This window comes from Rousettus aegyptiacus, unplaced genomic scaffold (assembly GCF_014176215.1).
Source record: "Rousettus aegyptiacus isolate mRouAeg1 unplaced genomic scaffold, mRouAeg1.p scaffold_m13_p_2, whole genome shotgun sequence".
Taxonomy (NCBI): domain Eukaryota; kingdom Metazoa; phylum Chordata; class Mammalia; order Chiroptera; family Pteropodidae; genus Rousettus; species Rousettus aegyptiacus.
In genome coordinates this window covers 115988242-116014693 of record NW_023416295.1, presented here as the reverse complement: position 1 = coordinate 116014693, position 26452 = coordinate 115988242, and the positions used below count along the sequence as shown (strand labels likewise).

Here is a 26452-nt window from a genome sequence, read left to right as displayed (position 1 = left end):
TCAGTTTAAGAGAGAGGAGGTAGCTAGAGGCACCTATTTCCAAGTCATTTACATCCAGATGATAGCTGAATAGCAGCCTTATCTGTCCAAAAGTTTTTGTTTACACATTCATCTGCTTTGGAGAGTATGGCACCAACCTAACAAGCTTTCCATAGGTAGATTAGATAGATAGATAGATAGATAGATAGATAGATAGATAGATAGATAGTAGATAGACGAGAGAGAGAGAGAGAGAGAGAGAGAGAGACACAGGTAGATATAGATCTCTTAGTGTCAGTAATTTCAATCACTAATAGTTTTCTTTCAAATCTACATCTAAATTCTCTAAATTTCTCCTAAACTCTGGATTGGCACTCCATCTCCTAGCCGAAACTCTTAATGTTACTATTTTGCACTTGCTTCAGTTCAGTGTATCTAAAACAGAATTATCTTTTCTCTCAATGGCATTACCAGCCACAAGTTTTCCAGCTTAGAAATCTTGGTGCCATCTTCAACAGCTCCTTCTCCCTCACCTCCCACATCCAATCTGTTACCAATTCTTATATTTTCCACCTCCACCGAGCTTTTGGGATCCATGCTTTCCTTTTATAGACTGCTCACGTTTTTAACATCTCCTTACTTCATGGTTAGTAATGATCTCATTATGGTTTCCAAGTCTCAAGTCTTTTCCTGTGCTAATTCATGATACACACAGCTGCTGGGAACCTGATCATATTACTGTCTACTCAAAAACTAGATGGCTCCCGATAGCTATAGGGCCATGTCTAAGCTCTCTACATGGCATTCATGACCTTGAATAATATGAATGTGACTAACTTTCATGCTTTATGTCTTTTTGCTGTCCTCCTTGTACCCTTCGTGCCATTTGTTTCTCATTTACATGAATCATTGCTGAAAAATGCCTTTTATTTTCCAATTTCCCTTATATGTGTTAATGCTAGTTCTTTAATCAGAAATGCCTTCTCTACCCTCTCTAAAAACCATACACATTGGTAATTTTTTAAGATCCCATTTGACATTATTCTGAATTTTTGAGGCTTTCATCAATCCTCCTGGTTTAAATTCATAGCTCCCCTCTTGGCACACAAATAGCATTTATTTCTCCTATTTGGAATTTGTTTCTGTTAAATGTGAGTGCATAGAAATTTAGAGGTAGAATGGGTCCATATTAGTTGAAGCATCTATAGTTTGTTTCATTAAAGAAATAGAATTTGAACTATACCCTGTGAATGGCAGGCATTTTTATTATCCTGAATAAGAGAGAATGTTCCATGCATGAGAAGGGTATAAGGAAAGAACTGCTGCAGAACAGGATATATGATGTGTGACAATGAGTAGACTGCCTTGGCTTGAAGAGAAAGTTACTTTAGAGAAAAAGTGGGAAACAAGACTGGGGTTATAAAGGACCTTACGTGGAAACTTAAGACAGTAGTACCTTTTTTTTTTTTTTATAGAATTCGATGAAAACTATGCACTTTCACTCCCCAGAAAAATTAACACAACTTCGTGTACTCAAACTTATTCAAGTAATTTCGAGGCTTTCACTGACCCTTGTAGCTTATTCATAGATCTAAGATTAAGAACTTTTTCTCTAGGCAATGAGAAGCCAATGAGAAGTTTTGAGCAGGGACTCCATGTGATGAAAGACAGTTTTAGGAGCATCATCCAAGAGAAGTGCATACGGTAGGCCGCAGTTGGGGTGGGGTGTGGGGAAGTAGGGTGTGTGTGTGCAATTAGCCGACTACTTCTAAAATACATGGATGAGGTCATGAGGGCCTGACCTTGGGTGGTTGGACAGGAAGTGATGATAATGAGAGAAGCTTTGAAGGGAAAGCCACTCTGGTGACTGATTAGATACTGAGACTGAAATTGAGAGAAGAGCCAAAGATAACTGTCAATATTAGACACTGAGCGCCTGGAAAAAAGATGGCCTCATTCTTAGAAATAGTAATCAGAAGGAGAACTGATTTTATAGGGGAAGCGGCTCCTTCCTTTTAGATATCCTGAGTGTTTTATGATTTGGGGTGGGGGACTGTTCCAGCCCTAAAGTATGGCCAATTAGGTTGTTTTCCTTTGGCCCCAAGCTAAGTTTAGAGTGAGACCTAAGGCTAGAAACTGGATAATAATGCTTTGGATAAAAAGATACACAGTAAATTTTACCTTTAATTAAGCCATAAAGGTTCAAAAGAGAAGGAGGCTAAAATTATCATCTAAAATAATGTATTTTATTTATTAAAGATATTATCAAAATCTATCTTACAAGACTTTAGTTAAAGAAAGTGACCCAAATTGCAGTATTTTGAGGAAGCATGGAGAATAAATGACTGGTTATCTAAATAACTTTAAAAAATATTTGCTTCTGTTTAGGTGTACTAAAAGGAAAGCAAAAGGGGATAAGACATCGATTATGCGAGGAGAGCTTTAAGTTAGACATTAAGTAAGGAACCACCACAGACATCTATCGCTTTTGTCAGCCTAACCCCCAGGAACCTATGTTCTGGTAACAGCATTTTGTTTTTCTTTGGGAGAAATACCAATTGCCCACTTCCCATTTCATGATTTATGCCTTTCTGTTTTACATGAAATAACTTTTAAAATAGTTGACTGGTTTTCACCAAATTCGAAATAATAATAATAAATATCACCAAGATACAATTCGAGTATAGTTCAGGTGCCATCTAGAAACAACAAAAAGCTACTGATAATAACAAAAAAATAATATCTGTCATTCCCTATGTACATTAGACTGATAAGACTAAATGAATCAAAAAAAGTTTCAAGGTAGAGGACTGAATAAGATCTCCTGTCCCCCAAGGCATTTATTAGAAGTAGTATTTCCTCCACTGTGTAATTGCTGAAAATACCCTACTATTGTCACTATAAATATCATCTTGATCAAGACCCAAATATTAGGGAGTTAACCAAATTCAACAAGTATTTAATTTACTGATAAAGTCACAGTCAGGAAGCAAAACCCAACTTCTATCTGCTCTATAACTTTTCAAAGAACGGACAGTTTGCTTAGGCAGAAAGGACAGTTCATGCCTTACCTGCAGTGGACAACCACAGGCCCTCGGCCCACAGAAGCAAGTCTGTCTTCTTCTACATCCAGCATGAGCTGTAGAAGGGGCTGGGCGCTATCTGGAGTCTTGTGATCGGGCCATGAGGTATACCAGTAATGCTTCACATGCTGGGTGTGACTTCCTTGCTGAAAATAGCAATAGCCACCAAATGCCTTATTTACTTGTACAACTAAAAGTCATCCAAACCGCAGTACTACATGCCTCCTATCATTCCCAACTTGCTAGCAACTTATTTCTAAGTGGGGAAAAAACCTAGGAGATTTTTGAAAAATAACACTGCACCTTGAGAAGACTTTACTGTAAACATACTTATATCAATGTTTGACAGTACTGTCTCTAGTAAATGAGAATATATATTTAGTATAGAAAGTATATATGTGACATATGCTCAACATATGTTTGTAATTTATTACAATAAACAAAATGGTAGATAAAAATGTAGCCAAGAAAGAATTGGAATATAGTGTGTCTCTTGCTCTTTGCACATCCCTGAGAAGTTATTACAAACGTATCAACAAATATAAGAACACTAAATTTTATATTCAATCACTCTAATACTTCTACACTTATTCCAAATTTCAGTAGTAAAGGAGGTACAAGGGGCACCATGTTAGAATCTCTTTGAGCAAAGGTCCATGCATATCATTTCCAAACTCCATGCCTGGTTAGGGGCCTGGTCTCGAGTAGGCACTTGAGGACATGTGTTGAAAAACAGGTGTTGGCAAGTGGCTTCCTATCCTGAGCTTTCCATTAAAAATCATTGGTACAGCTCTGCCTCTACTCCCTCTCCTTGATGATTATGTCCCAGAGGTGAGGCTGTAGGTAGAATTGAAAGCTCTGAGATGATTCTTCTCTAGAAGCAAAAACAATACCATGGCAACATTCCTCAGCATCTGCTGCCTCGTAAGTTAAATAAGATAATTTTCCTATGACGTTATCTGGTCTGGGGAAAGTCCCTATAAATTACTGTAACTCCAAGTTTTGGCAGATCTCCTCAACACTTTGGGCTTGTCTTGCCTCCCACAGCCACCCACAAGAACAGATTTTCTCTTTCTCGGTTTCCAAGCCTTACTTAAAGCTGCTTAGGCTAAGGCGATGTTAACAAAATATCATGACAAAGTCTCCAGAACAAGCCTTTAGCAAAAGGCATTCAAAAAGTTAAACCGAGAGATCTTTATTTATGCGAATTAAATCATGACATCCTGCTTAGTGACTTTCCTGAATATCTACTTATTTAATCATTCCACATGCTAGTAGTAGCAGACCACAAAGAAATACATGAGAGAATATTTGTAACTTCTCTTTGATCTTGACATTATTTCATTTGTTTAAATGGAATCTGTAGTACTTATGAGGATACACAATTCAAACTAAAAATGTGCTCCTCTAATATCATCTACTTGCTAAGCAGCTACAAGCTACATAATCTTACCTTTAATACAAGGTTTCGAACAGTGTAGTTATCACATTCATTTACACCGATAACCAGAACCTCAACTTTCCCGTATATTCCTCTCTTTTCAGGCCAGTATAGCACACATTTCTGATGAAGGGGAAAGAAGAACACAGCAAGTATTAGTGATTTTCGTTGGCCTTGGAGCACTTTTCATTCAAGCATCTCAAGAGTTTTTATTTAATAATAATACAAAAAATCCAGCATCAATTTTTACAATTTTGTAAATGCTCTAAAACCACTGAATTGTATATTTTAAATAGATGATTTTTGTGGTTGTCAATTACATCTCAATAAAGTGACTTTTTAAAATAAAGAACAAATTTTTGCATGTGTTCGTCAAACACTGTTGCTACTAATTCCATACAAAAGATAAAATTTCCCCAAACTCCACAGATATATTAAGAACAGATTAAGAACTAAATTACAAATTAAGAAATTACATCTAAATATAGAGTTTATCATGTGATGACTAGAAATAAGAAAAATGTTTTATCATGATGATCGAGGCAAGTATCAATTTCTCGCTTCGTCGAAAGGAAGCGTCTAATAGGAGTATCTGTAATGTGTTAGATGCCACAGAATGAGGGTTGGCTTGTATGTAAAGCAGATGTAGTGGCCATTATACCTCTTCGATGGTGTGTTTTCCAGGATCAGTAGTGTTTTCACTTATGGAGTCCATTAAAAATAAATGTATAAGGAATTTTTTTATAATGGATCTTCTTTGAAGGGTTTAATAACAGTAATAATAATTATAGTGCAAACAAGGCAATATAATGTGGTGGATAAGGTACAGGCTTTAGAGTCAGAGAGTCCAAGTCCAAATTTTGGTTCTACTACTTATTAACTGTGAATCCATAAGCAATCTCTCTGGCCACAGTTTTCTCATGATTTAATACATAGAAAGCACTTAGGACTAAGCCAGGCATACCATAAGCATTCAAAACATGTTGCTATTATTGTTATTGTTGTTATTGTTATTATTATATTTTATAATTACTGGGCTTTCTGTTTTTTATCTAAAGCGATTAGATCTTAATTATGCCTTAAATCATGCATTAAATATTATATTTTTATATCCAAGCTACATTATTTAAAGAAAACTGCAAAATGAAATTCAAGCATACATATATACAAATATTATTTATTATTTTTTCTTTTAATTGACTGCAAAAGACCTATTAAATTTTTTCCACATATTTTAATGATTAATGTAAAGTGTGAAAGTTTATGTTTTATTGCAAATGCCCAGGAAGCAATGTTTAATTTTATAAGTATTCTTTAAAGAGCACTCATTTTCTTCCAAACACACATGCACATTTATAGAGAAATTCTGTCACTTGTTGCCCTTGGTTGGGACCTTTTAGTACTCAGGGCACTTGTTTCTTCACATTTATGTCAAAGGCATATGACTGCACTTGAAACAAATTAAGAACTTATGATTCAAAAGAGCAGCAAAAGAATCACAGAATTATAGAACTAAAGGAAAAGGCACTTAGAGTATCAGAAACACATCTCCGGACTCTATCATGCTAAGTATTAACTATTCCACAAACTAGAGTCAGGAAAGGAGTCCCTTTGCCTGGTGGAATCATTGTTTCTTTCATTCATTACAATAAAAATGCATTTGCATCTTCTATATTCTGATTTCTTTCCAAAGTAAATCATTTTCACCTCTATTTACATGCCACCCCACACCCAAGACTGTCAGGCAACCAGGTTGAAGGCTTACTCTGGTTGACATAACCAGATATTGAGAAAAATAAAACCTTTTAAAAACAGAACAATTTATTTCCCTCCTCATTTATGAGTTGTCAAATGTTTAAAATTTCCCCAGTTTGTTAAAGATAATCATACTAACCGATTTATTTGGTTTCTTTCAAAGGAGCATCAATTATTTCGCTACGAGACCTATGCTATTGTGTATCTTAAAACCCATGCCTCCTGGATAAATCGAAAAAGAGATAAAGAATCTTGAAAAAGATATTGAACAAAAAAAAAGGTATTCAGTGGTCCAGCAGTCCAGCATACGTGCCTCATTGTCTAAAATTAGACCTGAACAGCAGGCCCCTCTTTTGGAAGGTGGCTCTCGAAACCAGCAGGAAAAGCTTTGAGGCAGGAGCTCACAGCCTGCACCCTGACTTTCAACAATGCCTGAACAGGCTTGCGCACCTACTTGATAAATGGAAGTGCTGCCTGCTTCTCTCCTAAGCTTGCTGGGGCCCTCTTGAATGTTTTTCTTGACTCTTTATCAAAAATTCAATTGGCAGCCAGCTCTCAGTAGACAATGCAGTGTGACTTGTTCATTCAAACAACCCTTAATTAGGCATCCCATCTCCTTTCTGAGATACAATAGCTTATTTTTACACACTGAATACATTTTTCCCCCTTTCAGGAGAATTTAGAAAAATAGACCAGATAAGTGTGGGTGCTTTTAAATATGAGGTGGAGAGAACTGCAAATGTAGTTGTTTCTAAGAGCACAAGTTCATGTTTAAAATATTTTTGTGAACAGCTTTGTGGGGTTTCTCTATTGTGGTGCTAATGACATGAAAGAGGCAGAAAATGCAAGGAAGAAAAATGCTCTCTTACAGATAATATTGTGAAGCCACACTAATTGTAGGTAATTCAAAATAGCATGCTATCTAGCAGATTATAACCCCAAATCATCATTATTCTGCTAACTGGCTGATCCTTTCAGTAAAATTATCTATTAATTCCAAGAATTCATAATTTAGAGGAAAAAGAGGTTTTCAGAGGGCCATATGTCTCTTGTGCAAACAAGTAATTAGCAAACTAACTCTGAGGATTCTGGACTCCAACCAATTCTTCATAATCAGTGATTCATAGCAAAAGTAGAATGCAAAGCAAAGCAGTGGAGACTCATATTGTTATGATCTTTTTTTTCTGACCCTCCTGCTCACCCCACCATGTTAGGATTATTCGTATATAAAGAAAAAGGAGGTCTAGCTAGTAGTCTAGTTGCCTGAAAAAAAGTCTTTTTAAAAGCAACTTTCTTTTTAAATTCTATGCATTTAAAATCAAAGAGATTTTGCTGGATAAGCTAAAGACATGTATCATAACATAGAAAGTGGCTCTAAATAAATAGGGAGATGGTCGGTTTCATTTGAGTTCATTAGCATATGAGAGGAATAGAATGAGTCAGGTTATGCACTATTACTATTGTTGTAGTTAATCTTATTCCTGGTTTTCCAGCTAAACATTACTGACATTAAGGCAGCAATTTAATATTAAAAGTACCTTCACCAACATATCACTTAATCTCTTTCACAATCACTTGAGTTAGGCAGAACAGGTATTATTATTATTATTATTATTATTATTATTATTATTGCATCATTTTACAGCAGAGGAAACTGAAGATCAGATGTTTTGCCAGGGCTCTCTGAGGAAATGCCCATAAGGGCCAGGACCCTTTGAGCAAATATCACCGTGTAAATTCAACTTGCCCAGTTTCTATCTCTTATCTGTACATTTGTCTAGAGCTCTAGACACTTATTTCTAATCACTTGGTAGGCTTTACCATCCAAAGGTCTCCAGGAGTCCTCATACAACATGTTAAAAATAGAACTCTTTTCTCTCACAAATCTTCCCTTCTTGCCCACCAAAGTTCACCTTCCACTGTCTTCCAAGGCAGAAATCCTAAAGTCAAACTCTCCCTTGTTTCCCGTTCAGTAGGAAACTAAGCACTGTGACGTCTTTCTCTGGAACAACTTCTCAATTTGTTCCCTTTTCTCAACATGCTCTGGCATTGCCTTCATTCTGTACTTCTTACCTGGACTGTTACTACAACTACAACTTCCTAACCTATCACCCTGCTCCCTCTTGCTTTTCTCAAGTCCAAATCCTATATCCTGCCAACAATTATATTCCCGATATACAAATTGCACTATGTCACTCCATTTTCAAAAACAGATTTAGTTTAGTGGCACCCTGCTGCCTATATAATAAAGCCCAAAGTTTTTTGTTTTTCGTTTTGTTTTCTTAAAGCATAGTCCTACATTTTTTGGCACAACTTAACATTCCAGTCTCATTTCCCTTCACTTCCTACTGTGCTACTCTCAAGCCACACCAAACTATTCAGTTCAAACAGGTCATGTGGCTTCTTTGTCTAATTAAAAAATTTTTTTTTCAGTTACAGTTGACATCTAATATTATATTAGTTTCAGGTGTACAACATAGTGATAAGACATTCAACTTCTGGGTATTTATCTGAAAAAATAAAAAAACACTAATTCAAAAGGACATATGTATCCCTATGTTCATTGCAGCATTATTTATAATAGTCAAGATATGAAAGCAACCTGAGTGTCCATCATCAGATGAATGGATAAAGAGGTGATACATAATTACAATGGAATATTACTCAGCCATAAACAAGAATGAAATCTTGCCATTTGTGACAACATGGATGGCTAAGTGAAATGAGACAGAGAAAGACAAATACCATATAACTTTACTTATATGTGGTATCTAAAAAAAAATGAACAAACAAAACAGAAACAAACTCATAGATACAGAAAACATTTTGATGGTTGCCAGATGGAAGGGGGTTAGAGGGATGGGTGAAAAGGGGGAGGGGACTAAGATGTACAGATTGCCATGCGGTTTCTTGTCTGCCTTTGTATGCTGCCGCTCTGCCTAGATTGTTTCCTTTGTGTACCTACTCACTCTTTGGGACCCTATTAAAAAGCTCTAAGGCTTCATATGAGCTATTTGGCTAAATAAATGTAATTAAAATGAATCTTTTCTATAATTTTATCAGACAGAGAAAGGAAGGGCATGAAAGAAAGGAAAACTAAATATGATTTCTTTATATGTCTTTTTGAGGTTAAACCGACTTGGTCAATCAATGGGCAAACTGAGGATTATAAGTAATATCACGTAGTTAACTCAAATGAAAAATGCATGTAAATATAGAAAAATATATGTCTGTGTTAAATACTTGAGAGAAGTATTATGTAGGCCAAATCACCATGTGATTCCTTCACTTCATGAAAGATAACTTCAGTGCTGCTTTCTGAGGTCAAAAGTGAGCTGCTCGCCTTCTGGTGTTTTGCTTTCTTATTTGGCCCATTGTTCTTTTGGGGCAATAACTAAGTGCATGCGCTTTGGATTCAAACAAACCTGGACTAAAATTTGGCCTCCATCACTTTCTAACCTTGAGGCTTGCTTTAGTTAAATGGCTTCAGATGTATCATTCATAACATAGGGATAGTAAAATCTACTTTGTTGAGTTAGAGTGAAAAATAACTGAATGAATGTATGGACTGTGCTTTGTGCATACATTCAGTAAATAGTAGTGGGTAGGAAATATCCTCCACAGTATATGCAATATGACCAACATTTAAAGCTACTTCCCTCATTCTTAGAAAGGGATGCCAGAGGCACCAGGTAACCTCTAGAGGTGGTCTGAGGACTTTGGAAGTGCGCAAATACTATTTCCCATTTTTGGACTGATCTAACTCTAATTTTTCAGTTCTTCTCTAGCAATGCAATTGTTGATGTTAAAAGAGTTTGAACACTGTGTTTTCAAGACTCTCTTTCTTTCAAGAGGAATTCCCTTCTTGAGATTTATCTAAATGAAGGAACTCAAATTTACCAGCAATACAATCTCTTTTCTTGCAATAAAACTGATTTTTCTGCTCTATTTTTAAATTTTTTGTTTATTCTCATTTTATAAAACAACAACAACAACAACAACAAAAAAACTATGAGGATACCAGTATTATTAAATAAGAGCTGGCAATTGTTCATTTATTACTTATTAAAAATTAGAAAGATTCATGATAATTTAAGCATGGGAATTTCTAAAGATAAAACTCTACCTCCATTTCTGGGGGTGGGTGGAGAAAGTGATTTTTGCCTATTCTAAACAGTGATGCTTAATGAAATTGAAAGTTGGCACATGTATGGTAAATAGCATTTTCCCGGTAGTGTGGTTCTACTGCATTTTTTTTTTTAGCCAGACTTCTCAGTATCATTTTGATCTGTAAAACATCAAAGTTTCCTCTGTAGTGTTACATTTACATCTTCAGAAAGTCTGAATGGGAAGGAAGTCTTATTTTAATTTAATGAATAATCAGCAATAAAAAAGTCAAAATTTTTATCACAATATTTGGGATTATGACTGTCTACAGGAAAATACATGTAGCAAATTGCACATAGAAAACATGTAATTAATATATTTAACTTTAATACTTCCAGAAGATATATCCCAGACATTGTAAAAGACGAGAGGCTAAAAATGGTAAGAGAAAAAAAAGGGTATCTCTCCAATTTCTAAATTCAGCCAAAGAGAAAAATAAAAATCTCAATCTTCCTTTAATGTGGCCGTTATTTTTTTAAAAATCTAGCTTTTAACAGATTCACTTGGTTTTCCTATGGAGAGTGTGAATTCTGAGAATAGTACCAACAGGTTAACTCCAAGTACGATGCACTTGAAAAAAAAAAAAAAGAAGAGGAGCTCTATTCTTTTGAAGGCTCAGAATGGAGAATTCTGAGCATCATCAGTCAACCAACTCAGTATCACACTGAAATTCATATTTATTGCCTACAGCAGCTCTGTTATAATGAAAACATTAGTCTTGAGGACAGAGGAGAAGAAAAACTGTCTGTTGGGGCTTTGGCATGTTTGTCAAATGGTCATATCATCCCTACCAGACTTTTAAAAAATATGTCACATACTAGTCAGTCTCTAGAGAACGCTCTTTGACTAACCAACGATCTTAGCTACTTCTACCCTAATGAAACCCTGACTCAAGAACAAATTAAAGCACTAAAGACATATTTCTAACTTTTTCTGTAAAAGAAAACAAATATAGCACAAGAGTCAAAGATTGAAATGCTCAAAACAACATTATAATTCAGTTTACAGTTACTACAACCTATTCCGTAATCCTTGTGAGATACTGTTTCACATATGCTTTGCCAAGTGTCAATCCTTAATAAATATGCAACACCGACAAGTAAGAAATGTTTTCTGTGGGAAATATAGTGATTTGTTTCAAAACATTTACATACTATATTTACATAATTACATAAAATTACAAGGTTTTTTCTATGTTCATTTTATATTATATTATATTATATTATATTATATTATTTATTTATTTATTATTATTATGTATGCCGACAGTACTTGGTCTTTCTAGGTGGTCTCCCATTAAAGTACTAGCCAGGCCCAACCCTGCTTAGCTTCTGAGATCAGACATCGGGCTTGTTCAGGGTGGTATGGCCATAGAACAGGGACCATGGACCATGGCTCCACTGGGGCGTGAACCCAGAACCTTCTGCGTGTAAAGCAGACGTGCTAACTGCTACACTATGGAACCATGTCCTATATTATTTTATTTTTAATTGAAGAAGAAATAGACAGTAAGCGTATGAATGTGCTTTGAGAAAAGACATCATGACAATCTATTCATTCTACTAAAATGCAGGAAATGTTGCTAAATCCTGCACGAGTTCTAGGTCTTCAGTTATTTTCTTTCATCTCTTTGTAGGTATTATTCAATTGATTTTTGGCTTCTATTGTTGTTATTGAGAAGCCATTTGTTAGTTATTCTGGTTGTTCAAATTGTCTCAGTTGTTTTTTCAGTTCCATAGATGTGTCTAGTTGTGGATTTACTTTGATCTATCTCGTCTAGAATTTATTGTGCTTTTGAAATCTTTCATCAGCTTTGGAAAATCCCTAGCCATTATTTCCTCAAAGATTACTTCTTTTTTATATTCTTCTTTTTCTTCTTCTAAAACATCTATTAGACGTATCTTGGACATTTAAATACTCTCCTCTACGTATCTTAAACTCTCACATTTTTGGTCTTTTTGAATTTCTGGGTAATTTCCTTAGCTCTATTTTTTAATTCAATAATTATTCAGTTGTGTCCAGCCTACTATTAAACCTGCCTGATGAGGTTTTCTTTTTCATAACAATGTCTATATAATTATTTCTAGGACTCTTTGGTTTGTTTAAAAATCTCCCTAGTCTTTTGTTATAATAATTTCTTCTTTTTCAAGTATTTTATATTTTATATTTTGTGTGTTTAATTATAAAAAAAATATAGCTTATACTGCATAGTTTCTATTATTCAAATTTTTTGTGAATCTATTTCTACTTTTTGTTGTTTCTTCTGATTTTTCCTTATGTTGCTTATTTACTTTTGTATCATATAATTTTGATGTATGAGTTTATGTTTGGCTGGGCTTTTTCTGTGGAAATTCTGTAAAGTGTAAGTTGAGAGTATATACATCCAGAAAGTTTTTGCGTTTGTCTCTGTTAAGTGCCACGAAGCACTACTAATTGGTATTACTTTTTATAAGCTTTTTAAATGCCACTTGGCATTTACTGCTTTTTAAATTCTGAATACCCAAGAGAGCCTTTTTATTTATCCCATGAGGAGGCCAGACTTAGATAGATTAATTTCCTGTTATACTCCTATTTTGGTAGGCAGGTTTATTTTTCACCTTTTCAATAAAGCCGTGGACTTTGCAGGTGCTCACTTGACAGAAGGTCCCAGTTTTAACTTCTGCTTCTGCAAGTCCAAGGCTTTGTCTCCATTTCTTGTCACTATAACACAAGTAACCTATAATTTTCTGCATTTATGCCTTTTAATCCATTTTTGACTACTTGGATTTTCTCTTTTTTTCTTTTTTCAAGCTCCACTATGCATGCTGTTTCATATTTTAGCCACTATAACTGGCTTTGTAATGGAGGATTTTTTGGGTTATCTAGGCTGCCATATTACATAAGTCCAATGGATGTATATACACAAAGAACACATCTTTTAACCTCGAAGAATCTCTTTCTGCCACGAAGGTAAAATGTCATGGATATTAAACAACTGTGCAGGAATTGTAAGTGGCTTAATGTGTTTGACAGATTGATAGTGGGTGAAACAGCTGAAAATATTATGGTCTATTTTTATTATGCCACCTTAGGATTTCAGATAAGATTCATAGAAATGCATTCATTTAGTAAGCCACATAGTTAATTAAGTATATAACTTCATATACGACCCAAAATACATGTTTTTTTCCAAGATAAATTTCACAAAAAAATCCTTCATCTATTATTGCAAAAAATGGAAGAAAACAACAAACTTTGAAAAACTTTGTAGATTACTGTATATAGGTCTGGATTTTCTTGAGTAGCAGCAGCATTATACTATACTCAAGGTTTATAACTCACCAAAAGGACACAAGGGAAAACTCAGTTTTCTTAAATTCTTATTGTCATAGTGAAGCCCTGGTATATTAATTTTGCCAAGAAAACAAACACAGATACTGACTAAAATCAGACTGTAAACTATCCCAATAAGATGCTCTAAAATGTAAGCAGTACCTAGGACAGCACCCTTTGGACATGACACAATTTTATTTTTATGATGCAAATACAGAATGAGTATTCCATAAGCTAGATCCTTAGAAAAGATGACTAGTATGGAAATGGAATCCAATTTTGTCTCTTTCTTGGATTTCTTATTATAAAAATACTGAGAAAGTTGCTTGCTTTTGTAATTTTTTTCAAATCTTTCTTGAAATCTCACCTTCTTAGGGAGGCCCATCCTGCCTACCCTATGTAAAACTACAGTTTACTCTTCCCTATTATCTCCTCCCTACAGCTCAGCACATCCAATGCCCTTATTCCACTCTATTTTTTTTCTCCATAGCATTTATTCTTTCTAATGTTTTTATGAATTTATTGTTTATTGTGCTTTTTTTTTTTTTTTTTTTTTTTTTTTTGCCTGTCTCCCCCAACTCATTTACCAAGGACAGGAATCTGTGTGTGTTTTGTTTACTAATATATTGACAACAAGTAAAATAGTACCTATCACATAATAGGCACCAAAATTATTTGGGATACAAATGAATAATTTTTTATTTTGCTGCCTATAAGTCAAAGTGATACTTCATGGCCTTTCATTTCCTTACTGAGACATGTGAGTATGCATGAGATATGTGTATGCTATATATATTGATTTATCTGAAAGAAAGTAGCTATTCATAGAATAACACCAATGACCATGTTTTGAAGAATAAAGTGACCTAGCTTTTAAATATCTTAATGTTTCCTCCTAAAATCTATTATTAAGTACATGGCAATTTTTCTTATAATAATATCTTCTCTATACCAACAGAAAATATGTAACATTTAGTACTTGGGTAAGGGTCATACCTCATTTTTTTCTTTGAGTTTTGTAATCATAACAATCACGGGACAGTCTTCCTGCCAAACCATCTGCCAGAAATCATTCACAGTGTTGATCATGGGGCCCTGTGTGGCGATGAATGCTTTCTCTTTGCCACTGTAGCCCTAGTTCAAGAAAAGATACAAAAAAAATGGCTTTGAACTTCATGCCTTGTATTGAAAGTTTAGGTGAAAGATCTTCAGAACAAAATTGCTCTGTTAGACCAAAAGCAACACAGACATCTGTGGTTTCATTCATTCTAGCATCACAATTCACATAGCTGTTCTCCCAGCAAGGCAAGCATAGCATATGGTTTGAGGGTCATAATACTTAGTCCTCACCAGTACAGCTCATATGGAGCTCTGTAACTGTAGATGCACAGGAAAGGGAGGTGCATTATAAAACAAACAAACAAACAAACAAACAAAACAAAAAAACCCACTGCCACTGTTGATTATGACTAAGCAAACAACAACAAAAAACTGGCTAGTAACTAAGTTCAGTCAGCATCGACCTACTTTGAGGGGAAAACATATAACCAACAATTCGAAATAGTAAGTTGACGTGCCCATCAGAAAGAATTTATATTTATTTACTTACCCTAATATAATTAGCGTTAATGTAGGTGCTCAAAGAATCAGTTACATTTTTTGGTCTTAAACACACTCTGCTGAGGGGATCTATGAAGAAAACAATAAAGAATACATTAAGCAGATTTATTCTTTTTACAGTCTATTAGAACACCAATGACCAATACATAAGATACCAGGTAATTTACATATTGACTGTCTGATTATTTGTCGGTGTTTGTTGTTGGAGCTTCTGTCTTGATCCATGCATGTGTATTGAGGGACATTTGGGCCCATGCTGACGGCTGTTCCTTATATAAATCTCACCTATAAACTTGAGATGGTGAGTTTCTACTTCATGGTATTTTTTACGGGGTTCTGATTCTTGATCCCATTTCTCATTTGTGCTCCTTTTCTTGTTCTTTGGGTTTGGAGTTTGCACTGTATCTCCAGACTCCCATCTCTCTCCCATTCTGCCCAGTGACCAACATTTGGTCTGATCAAAATTCCCTCTTACTATTTGGAATAAGCTGTTCTTAGTTACCATGTGTTTTTCACTGACAGCTTGAATATTTGACATTGAATAGATTATTATAGTTCTAGCAACATTGTCTTAAATTCTGAAATCACTTTCTATCAAGAAATTGAAAGGCTCTTTGTGAATCATGATGTTATGAAAAATATGGCAGTTATTTTTACCAACATAACTTATATAAATTAATTAAGATCAAATCACCCTTTTTTTTAAATTTTTTAACCTGGTACACTCTGAGCTTCTCAAACGCAAGAATATGGATTTTTCATTATCTCTACAAGACTTAGAGTCTAACACTTAAATCAATAAAATAGACATTTAAGACACTCAGTAAATGTCTATTGTATTGATTTAAGTGATCTTTCCCATTTTCTAAAAAGCTGGGTCTATGCATTCCTCTCTAGCAGTAGTTCTATTACTCTTCTACTCTTGACAAGTAAATTCTGGGAGTTTATTATATCCACTGTTCCTACCTCCTCCTCTACAGTTCAGTTCTCCTCATGTACGCTTCAATCTATCCTAACCTTAGTCTCACGCAGACACTGTTCATGCGCATACCACCATTGACCCTTTTTGTTACAAAACCGAATGAACCCATGATGGGCTTTTATTTTCTTCATGTCCTCTTTGTGGCATTCAAAAACTATTGACAATATATTTTTTATGGAGTTCTCTTTTCACTTGGATCCACATCACAGCATTATGATTTTCCTGCTAACTCTTTGGTGGTCTCTTTTCAATCCCCTGCTTATTTCATTGCCTCGCTTAATGTTGATAATTCTAGGATTCAACTTGTCCCTTTTCTATGCTCATTTGACATTGCCTTGCTGGGTAAGTAATTCATTCCTATGATGTTAACTATTCCCTATATCCTGAAGACTCCCAAATATCTTACACCAGACCACTCTACTCAGCTATAGACCATGTTTTTCTATTTCGTATTTCCTTCTGGATATACCACAGGCTGTGAAACTCCACATGCCTCATGTGTTCCTGGGAGCCATTATTCTTTGTTATGTGTGCTACCACAGCTCCAGAGCTCACGTATGAAAATTAGTTGTCCAACTGAACTTGACCTTCCATATCTAATCACTCATATTTTGTCTGTTGTATCTCTTAAACCCTGTAGGGTCTGTCTTGACTCCCTCTTCCCAAGGCTGTCTTCTTAGACTAGGTCTTGAGCATCCCATATGGTCTTACTGCCTTTGTCTTTTTTTTTTTTCCAATCCTTCCTTCTCATAGTTTCAAAGGCTGTCTTTGTTTAAAAAAAAAAATCTGATCGGATCATTCCCTTCCCTAACTGAGATTTTTTAATTATCTCTATAAGACCTAGTGACTAGTACAGTGCTCATATATACAGACACTTGATAAATGTTTATTGCATTGATATAAATGGTCCCTTCCATGGTTCCTTATTGACAAAGTAGTATTTCCCAAACTGTTACCTGTAAATAATTTCTTCTGTAATGTATAGGATCAGGTCACATAACTTATAAACTAGATCATCTTTTAAGAAGAGAGTTCAGTAATCAAATAAGTATGCGAAACACTAAAAGTAACAAAGTTGAACTACTTGGTTTTACTGCAGGCCTTCTCAGGGTCTTTGGTATGCTAATTTGCTTTGTGAATTTCCAAGGAGGAATTATATGTAAACTTATTTGTCCATTGAACTCATTTTATTATGAATGCCTATTGACAATCAGACCTCAGACAGCCTAGAGCAGCATTGCCTCCAAAGAACTTTCTGTGATGATGAAACTATTTTCTATCTGCACCATCCAAAATTATAGCCACTAGCCACATATGGCTATTGAGCACTTGAAATGTGGTTCATATGAACTGAGGAACTAAAGTTTTAACTCTAATTAATTTTAATTTATCTTTACATAGTCATATGTGGCAAGTGGCTGGACAGTGCAGACGTAGAGGATGAAATCCAAGTTTCTTACTTAGTGGATCCAGCAGGTCTCTATCTTTTCTCACAACCTCATCAATAGCCACTTTTCCATATGTACATATTATTCACTCACACAGACCTCATGCAGTCTCACAAATACTACATGTACTTGCACATTTTATGCTTTTAAACATATTTTTCTGTTGCCTTCTCTGCACGGTAAAGTTTTCCTCATTCTTCAGGGCTCAGTTTAAGAAATACTTTCTTTCTGAAACCTTCCCTGAACTTTCCAGAGAGAATTAGGCATTCTCTTCTTTGCTCAGGCTTCCTGATTCTTATTTTCGTGTTTATCATTCTGTATTTTAAATACTAAAATTTCTGCCTTCCCCCAATGGGTTGCAGTGAGCCCCTTGAGTGTAAGGAAGGATATATTTAATTAACTTTTGTATCCTTTGTGATTTCTATTTGGTATGTGGCTCATAGAATATTTAATATCAGAACTAATTTCTATTAGAAAGAGTTAAAACACTGCTTTTGACTTTCTAGATTTTTTTTTTTCTTTTCTTAGCAAAGGAGACAGGGAAACTTTCATTCCTTTTCAGTATCCACTGATTATTAGAAGTTTCCACAAATACCCTCAACCGCTTAGAGTTGAAAAGGCCCACTTCCTTCAATTTTTTTAATGCTTATCGTGCCTATGATTTACTTTGTCCTATAAACTGCTTAGAAACAGGTTCCCTGTCAAGATAAATTAAGTTTATGTTGGAAAATAGTAATTAATAGTCTTGTAAAGTGTGAAATGTTTCCAAATACATTTTTTAAACAAAAATATAACATATGAGTGAGTAAGTGAAAATGTAAGGTTCCAACCAAAGCCTTTTTAACATTAGCTTGGACTCATAAAACAGCTAAGTATTAAAAAAAACTTTATTATTACTGTCAACATTTTGATGTGATTATTTTCCTCACTATTGTTATAATTTTTATGTGCTGCATTTGTCTATACATTAGTCAAATTCATTATAATAATTTTTATCAGATATTTCTGGGTTATGTGTTAAATATTTAGCATACAATTTATGATACATCTGGGCAGTATTGATAACAATTACAAATATTATTTGAACATGGGTCATTTTTTCTCTTCTCTTCTGTTCCTCTTTAAATTTTCTTCCTTTCCTCTTCTAGTCCTTTTTCCTCTTTTTTCCCTTCCTTTTCCTTCCTTCCTTCTTTTTTTCCTTCCTTCCTTCCTTCCTTCCTTCCTTCCTTCCTTCCTTCCTTCCTTCCTTCCTTCCTTCTTTCCTTTTCTCCCTTCTTTTCTTTTTCTGTTTTCCTCTCAACAAATTATTGGACACATAGATTTGGAAAATAGAACACATGAAGTTTCCCTACTTCTGTCTCTTCAAAATATCTTCTCGCAATCTTAAGTTTTACATTTAACAGACAAAATGGTACCTGGGTCCTGATATTTTGATTGGCACCATTTTCAATTTTGTTAAAGCCTATTCAGTGTTTAAGGTTTCCTCTCCAGGGAAAATGTGTTTGAGGTCTGGAGTCAAGAGGATAAACAATTAGATGAGGGACAAGTGTGCCACCGGTAGTGATGGGCAAAGGCAGGGATGAGAGGAATAGGATAGTTTTCATAGGTGAACTCAAGATAAATGGAGAATGGGAGGAAAGGCAGGGACTGGCCATACCCTCGAGGTGATTGGGAATCATTTTCAAATTTGTTGCAGGATAGAGAGAAGACTTAAGCTCTGCTTTGTCTAATATGGTAGCCACTAGTACATAGCTAATTAAAGGTAATTAAAATAAAATAAAATTTAAAAATTAGTTCCTCAGGTGCACTAGCTATATTTTAAGCACCCAAATACTACATGAAGCTAGTGGCTATCCCAGTGGAAAGGTAGACCATTTCCATTACTGTAGAGAGTTTTAGTGGACAGTGCTGATCTTGGCAATGAAAGATGGTGATTATACAGAAACTCATTTTTTTAAAACTCATGTGATTTTATATGAGAAAACAAGCTCTTGAATATTTAGCTTTTGAAACTGTAAATTTTTTCTCTACATTGATAGTTTCCTTTATAGAATTGGTTCTGGAGTTAATGATGGATTCATCTTAATTGGTAGAGTAAAAGGAGAAATTAACGTCAGCTGAGAGCTTACTGTTAATTGGAACTTTCCTAGGCATTTTACCACTACTACCATTTAATTCTCTAGTAGTCCTATAGGGCAGTACTATTGTTACCATTTTTAGAAATAATGAAAGGATGGCATAGGAAGATTAAGTAGTCTGTTTTAATTTGTAAATGTTTTTGCCGGGGTAGGAAATCAACAATTGCAATATTTTGCTTTAGCCACATAGCTTGTTGCCTTAATGAGTACTTCACTTATTTGCGTAATTATTCTGCTCTATGCATTTGATATAATAAAACGAGAAACTTATGTAAGCAAGAAACATTACCAGACATTAATTTTTTAAATATGAAATGGCAGCCGGAGTAAATAGGGTTCTTTATCTATATTGCTTTATATTTGTACAAATAAGTTGATGGCATAAAAAAATACATAAAATTTATTGCTATTATACTTCATTGTTTTAGAAATAATTCTATATTGATATAAAGACTGACACTGTCCTCAGAGAAGCAGCTATAATTTAATTGATTCTTGGCCATCCATATTTCTGCTGCAAAACATCTTCAAAATTATATAACCTCACTATTACATACAAGCTGACAAACTTCTAAACTTAAAAGTTTTTGTTGGTCAAATCAAAACGATCATAACATTTAAAATCTTAATCATTTACCAATTTTTTAATTTAACGTTTCAAACTTATCTCATACTACAGTCTAAAATAAACCATAAAGAACAGCTTTGCATATTTGTTCCAGTTTTTTCCTGATAATTTCCAACCAACGGTATGGCTTATCCAAGCTTTACCTACTAAGTTATATTTTGTGCAATGGGGGTGGGTGTGGTGATATTTAGGATACAAACATTTTCAACAGAAAATTCATCATTTGCAACGTCAGCTGTCAACACAGGTGCCCTGGCTCAAGTGATCCACCCAGTTCTGGGAATGGAAAAGCTGACGCAGGACTGTGAAACAGTTGTCTGATATCATCTGGGCAGGAAACAGAGAAGGCTGAACTTTTAAACAATCCTAATAATTTTCAAGTCCTTCTGAAATTAGGTGGGTAATTATAATAATGGCAATGGATATATATGATCAGTATGTTTGGTAAATTTTAAATAAAAAAATCTTAGGGAGAGAGAGCAGTTCTAACACATACCAGTTTTATTCTATTCAGCCAGTTATCATTATAAAATATTTTTTACAGTGACTATACTTTAGGTAAGTAGATTTAACTCTAAACACCGGTTAAAAATATGCTATAAAGACCAGTTAAAAATATGCTATATAAAAATATAGAGTGACTTTAACAATGCATTTTTAAGTCCACCAGAAGGGGAAGCCCAAAGACATCGTATTTCTTGCTATTGTCATAAATATGGAGAATTTGATGTCTTATGAGTGAATTAATGGACTGAATTTATGAAGACTCCATAATTTTCAATGTCAATACTTTAAAAAATCTTTGCGGTTCCATGTTTCCACAGCTATTGCTGTGAAATGTTTATGGATTTCACCAAAACTACAACTATATCCATTTGTTTAGTTATTCAAAATCCTGCTTCCTCTCCAAACTATTTTTGCCACTCTAGTCAGAATTACTCACTTCTCTCTGTATTTCTACACCACTTGGGCCAGATAGCTATTCTGGCTCTTATTAAATTGAACATAATTACTAGTTTCTATGTCTCTCCTTTCTAGTCTATGACCTCCTTGATTTTACAGACTGCTCCTTATTCTAATCTTATAGTCTGTTCCTTATTCCCAGCGAGCTCTTGGCAGCCAGTTCATATCTTGACATCGATAAATTTTGTGGAGCTAAATTTAGTTTTAACATAGTCTATAGCAGTATTACTCAATATAGTGTGATTTCAGATGGTTCTGGTATCATCTGAATGAGAATTACCTGAGCGTTTGCTAAAAGTACAGATTCTTGGGCCTAATAGCAGATCTACTTAAATAGAGTCCTTAGGGTGGGGCACAGGACCCTGGACTTATAATGAGGGCTAGGTGACTGTTGTGCACAATGAAATTTTTTGGTATCAGCTTTAGTGAGATATAATTCACATACCATACAAGTCACCTGTTTAAAGTTATGGAGGCCAGAAGTCTCAAGATCAAGGTGCCAGCATGATAGGGAGAGGGCACTCTTCCAGGTCACAGACCTCGCATTGTAACTTCACATGGTGGAAGGTAGTACAAAATTCCTTTTTATTGTTGAATAATATTACACTGTGTGGATATAGTGCTTTTTTTTTTTTTTTTTTTTTTTTTTTTTTTTTTTTTACCTATTCATCAGTTGATAGGTATTTTGGTTATTTCTACTTTAGGGGCTATTATGAATAATGCTGTTACAAAAATTTGTGTACAGCTTTTGTATGGACACATATTTTCATTTCTTTTGGGCATATACCTAGGAGTAGGATGTCTGAGTCATATAGTAACTCTCGGTTTTACCTATTGAGAAACTAGCAGACTACTTCCTAAGGAATCGTACCATTTTATATTTCTATCAGGAATGTACAAAGGTTCCATTTTCTCTACATCTTTGCCTATCTTTTGTCTATCTTCTATTTTCTATCTTTTTTTTAAATACCATAATCACATGTATGTGATTATGATTTTCTTGATGGATAATGATGTTAAGCATCTTTTCATATGCTTATTGGTCATTTGTATATCTTCTATGGAGAAATGTCTATTCAAGTTTTTTGCCTATTTTTTTTAATTGGATTTTTTTTTATTGAGGTGTAAGAGTTCTTTATATATTCTAGATACAAGTCCTTCATTAGATGTATAATTTATAAATATTTCCTCCCATATTGTGAGTTGTCTTTTTATTTTTTGATGTCCTTTGAAACGCAAAATTTTAATTTTGTCGAAGTTCAATTTATTTATTTTTTTTGTAGTTTTGATTTTTGATGTCACAGCCCAAAAATGATTGACTAATTCAAGACCTCGAAGATTGCATCTGTTTTGGACTAGACTAAGAGTTTTATAGTTTTGGCTCTTATCTTTACGTCCCTGATCCATTTTGAGTTAATTTTTGTATATTGTGTGAGGCAGGATCCAACTTTATTTTTTTGCATATGAATATCCTGTTGTCTCAGCAACATTTGTTGAAAAGATTTTCCTTTCCCCCATTGAATCGATTGACACCCTTGATGAAAATGAATTAACTCTAAAGTGTGGCACAATACAATTCTAGCACCACGTATCCACTGAAATTGTGAGCTGACCATTGTGACAAGAGTAATACAAGATAAAGTTATTAACCTCAGACCATTTCAATGATTATTAGTCTTGATATGAGTTTGTAATTCCAAATTTGGTGTGTATGTAAAAATCACGATGATAGAAAATGGTGAGGTAGGGTTAAGTGGGAGAAGGCTTGTGCTTTACATTGCAAACTATTTAATTCAAGAAACTTACTTGGCAAAATGGTTTTATAGCGATTTTTAGTTCCATGACGTGGTATGTCAATTTCTTTGGGATCCACAAAGTTCATTGGTATTTCCTGCAAAAAAGAATGATATCAAGTTAGTGTATTTAATCTTCCACAAAGAAAATCTTCACAGGGGGCTATCTGACCCAGGACTCTATTGGACTTCAAAGTCACATATAAAACAACAGACTACCACCTCTGGTTGACCAACACCCTTCCTTTCATAAACATAGCAGTTGCACCCTGGCAAGCTGACTCTAAGAAACAGTTCTCTGTGTTAGAAAGTATTATTTTCTATGTAGTGATTTAAAAAAACATAAAATTTGGTTAGATTTTAAGAATCCTGTTCTGCATAATTGCTGACAATATATAAATAGAAAGCTGAAAATTGATATTTTAATAATGTATTCAAATTTCTTGAAATCTTTATGTAAGTTCAGTACCAAAAATTTCACTACGATGAATTCTCTTTTCACATTAATTGTGACATTTTAAGGATTATTAAAATTTCCCTCCCCAATGGCAAATATAAAAAGCTTTTTTGTTGATTTGAGTGATGATAATATGATGCTTTTTTTTTTTTTGTATTAAGAAATAGTTTATAATCAATTGTACTGTTCCTATTTTGGTTGTAAATGTAATATTTTTAGTGAAGGACATCCAGATACTGTTTTCTCCACTTTATAAGAATATAAATATTCTTATTCAGCCAAAGTATATGTCATCACCTTAAACAATTGGAGAGAGACTAATTAGAGTCAAACTAGCTCTGTGAAAATGCATTAGACCTAAAAGGTGAGCATCTGTAGCTAACTGAGGCAAAAAACAAAAAGCTCAAGCTTTCAAAGGGTCAAAACAAATATTTAAAGATTCAATTATACAAAATGTTCTCTGACTTAAAATTCTGACTTAAAATCCTTAAAATTAATGTGAAATAAAATGACTTTTATCTTTAGACCGCATAAAGTAATATTTTTGTTACTTAAACTTTCTTCAATGGAAAATCTTAATGCAAAAGCCTAATGTTCATTAAAAGGAAAGAATTATCTATAAATTAATTCAAATTGTATAGTTTTTAGCCAATCTCAACATTCGAGAAAAAACTGACTATATTATGAATTTGAGACTTGGTCTACAGAGAGGAGTAGCTTACTTTTAAAATATCATTTCCTAAACTTATATTACTTTAGATATTTATAATATTTATCCCTACTCTCTGCTCCAATGAAATGTTATAACTTCTCAGTCCAAGTTACCAAAATAAGCAAAATTGTTGAACAGTCAGTAGCAACCACATATCCATGTTTGGTGATTTCAAGCAGGTCAGTCTGTTTTGGCAAAGCCATGGAGTAGGCAATGTCTTTATTCCTGTTTTCTGACTCACACTGACAATTTGTCATCTTCCAGTATTATCTCTCTTCCATACTCCCTGTTGGCCCCATCTTTCCTTTAAGGGAAGTAGGTTATGTTAAGGGCTTATCTCAAAAAACAAAGACTATCTGTGGTTCTAGGAAAGAATACTAGATGTACCTTTGGCTAGTCAATAGTCATTGACTGCCTGTTTCATCTAAGTCTCATTTTCTTCATATATAAAAAGATGACACTACAAAGTCTAACTAACAAATTGTACTTTTATGTTTTCCTTTAAACACCTAATGATAGCTGATGAAGCTAACAGTAGATTTAACTATTACTGAATCTTTCAGCATGAGAGTAGTTGCAAACATATGTATTGACCCTAGAATGATCAATTTATTATTCTTAACAGTTATGGCTTAAGATGTACAACCAAATTAAGATTTAAAGTAATCTATAAAATGAATGTTTCCTTTGGGCAACAATTAGAGCTAATTGTTAGAAAGTATTGTTAGAAAGCAACACTGATGAGTCATCATCATTTTCAGCTGAAACTTGGAATCATTTTTAGCCAAATTTGATCTTCCCTGTGTTCTTTATTTTATTAAAGGACACTATATGCACCCTGTTTCTTAAGTTAAAAAGCTGGAGTATCATCCTTGACTTCTCCAAACAGTTATAGTAAGGCTATTCCTTCTTCCTGTAATGCCCTTTCTCTGCCCAGCTCCTTCTTGCCACTCCTTTGTCTAGCCAGTTCTGCCTTTATTTAGCCATCACATTCTAGTATGAACACGTTAATAGACGATGAGTAGGAGGGTGGATCTAAAACTCTTGCACTTAACCTTCTGAACTATACCCATTTCTTTACTGTTCAGTGGAGGGTTATGCCATTTTAGTATGTGCCTCTGATACCACATTTATCAAAATATTTAATAAAGAATGATTAATAAACAGTAGGCTCACCATGAATTCACTTTGGAGTAAGTGTGAACTTGCCACGACATCCCTCAGCTGTGACCTTGTGAGAATTCTGCTGGCTGACTGCAGATACTCCATTGCAACCTTCTCCCGTGGGGTTGGTATAGCCACAAAGGGTTCAACATTCCCCAAGCTACTCATGTCTAGTGTAAGAGATACGTTGGACCCTCGTCTAAATGGGAGAAGAATGTTATTAGGTTTAAACACCAAATGAATTATTTCGATTGCACAAAATTACCTTTATGTACATATGCATAATTCAATGAGCGCTTTTACAGAAATAAAAACCTAATATCTTTTTCTCTTATGTTGTCATAGTTGACATAGCATCTATACATAGTTTCTCTACATGGAACTGACAATTTTATTGTTGGAAATATAACTCTGAATTGAGAAAATGTACTATTATTGGTTAATATATATGTTTTTATTTATAGAAATAATAAGATGAGTAATCATGTGAAGTGAAAAATTTAGGAAAAATAAATATTACACTCAAATGAAGGAATCAGATGTAACATAAACCAACTATTTTTATGTTTGTCTGAGAGTCCAGTATATAAATCATATAGCCACCTACATTTTTGACACTGATGTTCTGTTGTCATGATTTTACTGGACATGGAAAGTTTTGAGAAAAACATATCCCTTTATTTTGGTTCAAATTATTGTTATTGAAATAGAATTTAAAGGTTTAAAGTGTATATATTTTTTATAACTTTGACTGATTGCCTAAAAGGTAGCATTTGTATCCTGCATTTATATATGTATGTACATATGCAC

At 34.2% G+C, this 26452-nt stretch overlaps 1 protein-coding gene across 1 annotated transcript in view; it reads right to left on the bottom strand.

The window, feature by feature from the left end:
- Positions 1-26452, bottom strand: part of PTPRR (protein tyrosine phosphatase receptor type R) — a 217534-nt gene that overhangs the window by 16894 nt on the left and 174188 nt on the right. The window contains exons 7-12 of the mRNA XM_016152328.2: positions 25655-25841; positions 23323-23407; positions 15347-15426; positions 14734-14871; positions 4516-4626; positions 3051-3208 (exon numbers count right to left, since the gene is read on the bottom strand). Coding sequence (XP_016007814.2) covers positions 3051-3208; positions 4516-4626; positions 14734-14871; positions 15347-15426; positions 23323-23407; positions 25655-25841 — 759 coding nt within the window. The remainder of the gene's footprint in view (positions 1-3050; positions 3209-4515; positions 4627-14733; positions 14872-15346; positions 15427-23322; positions 23408-25654; positions 25842-26452) is intronic.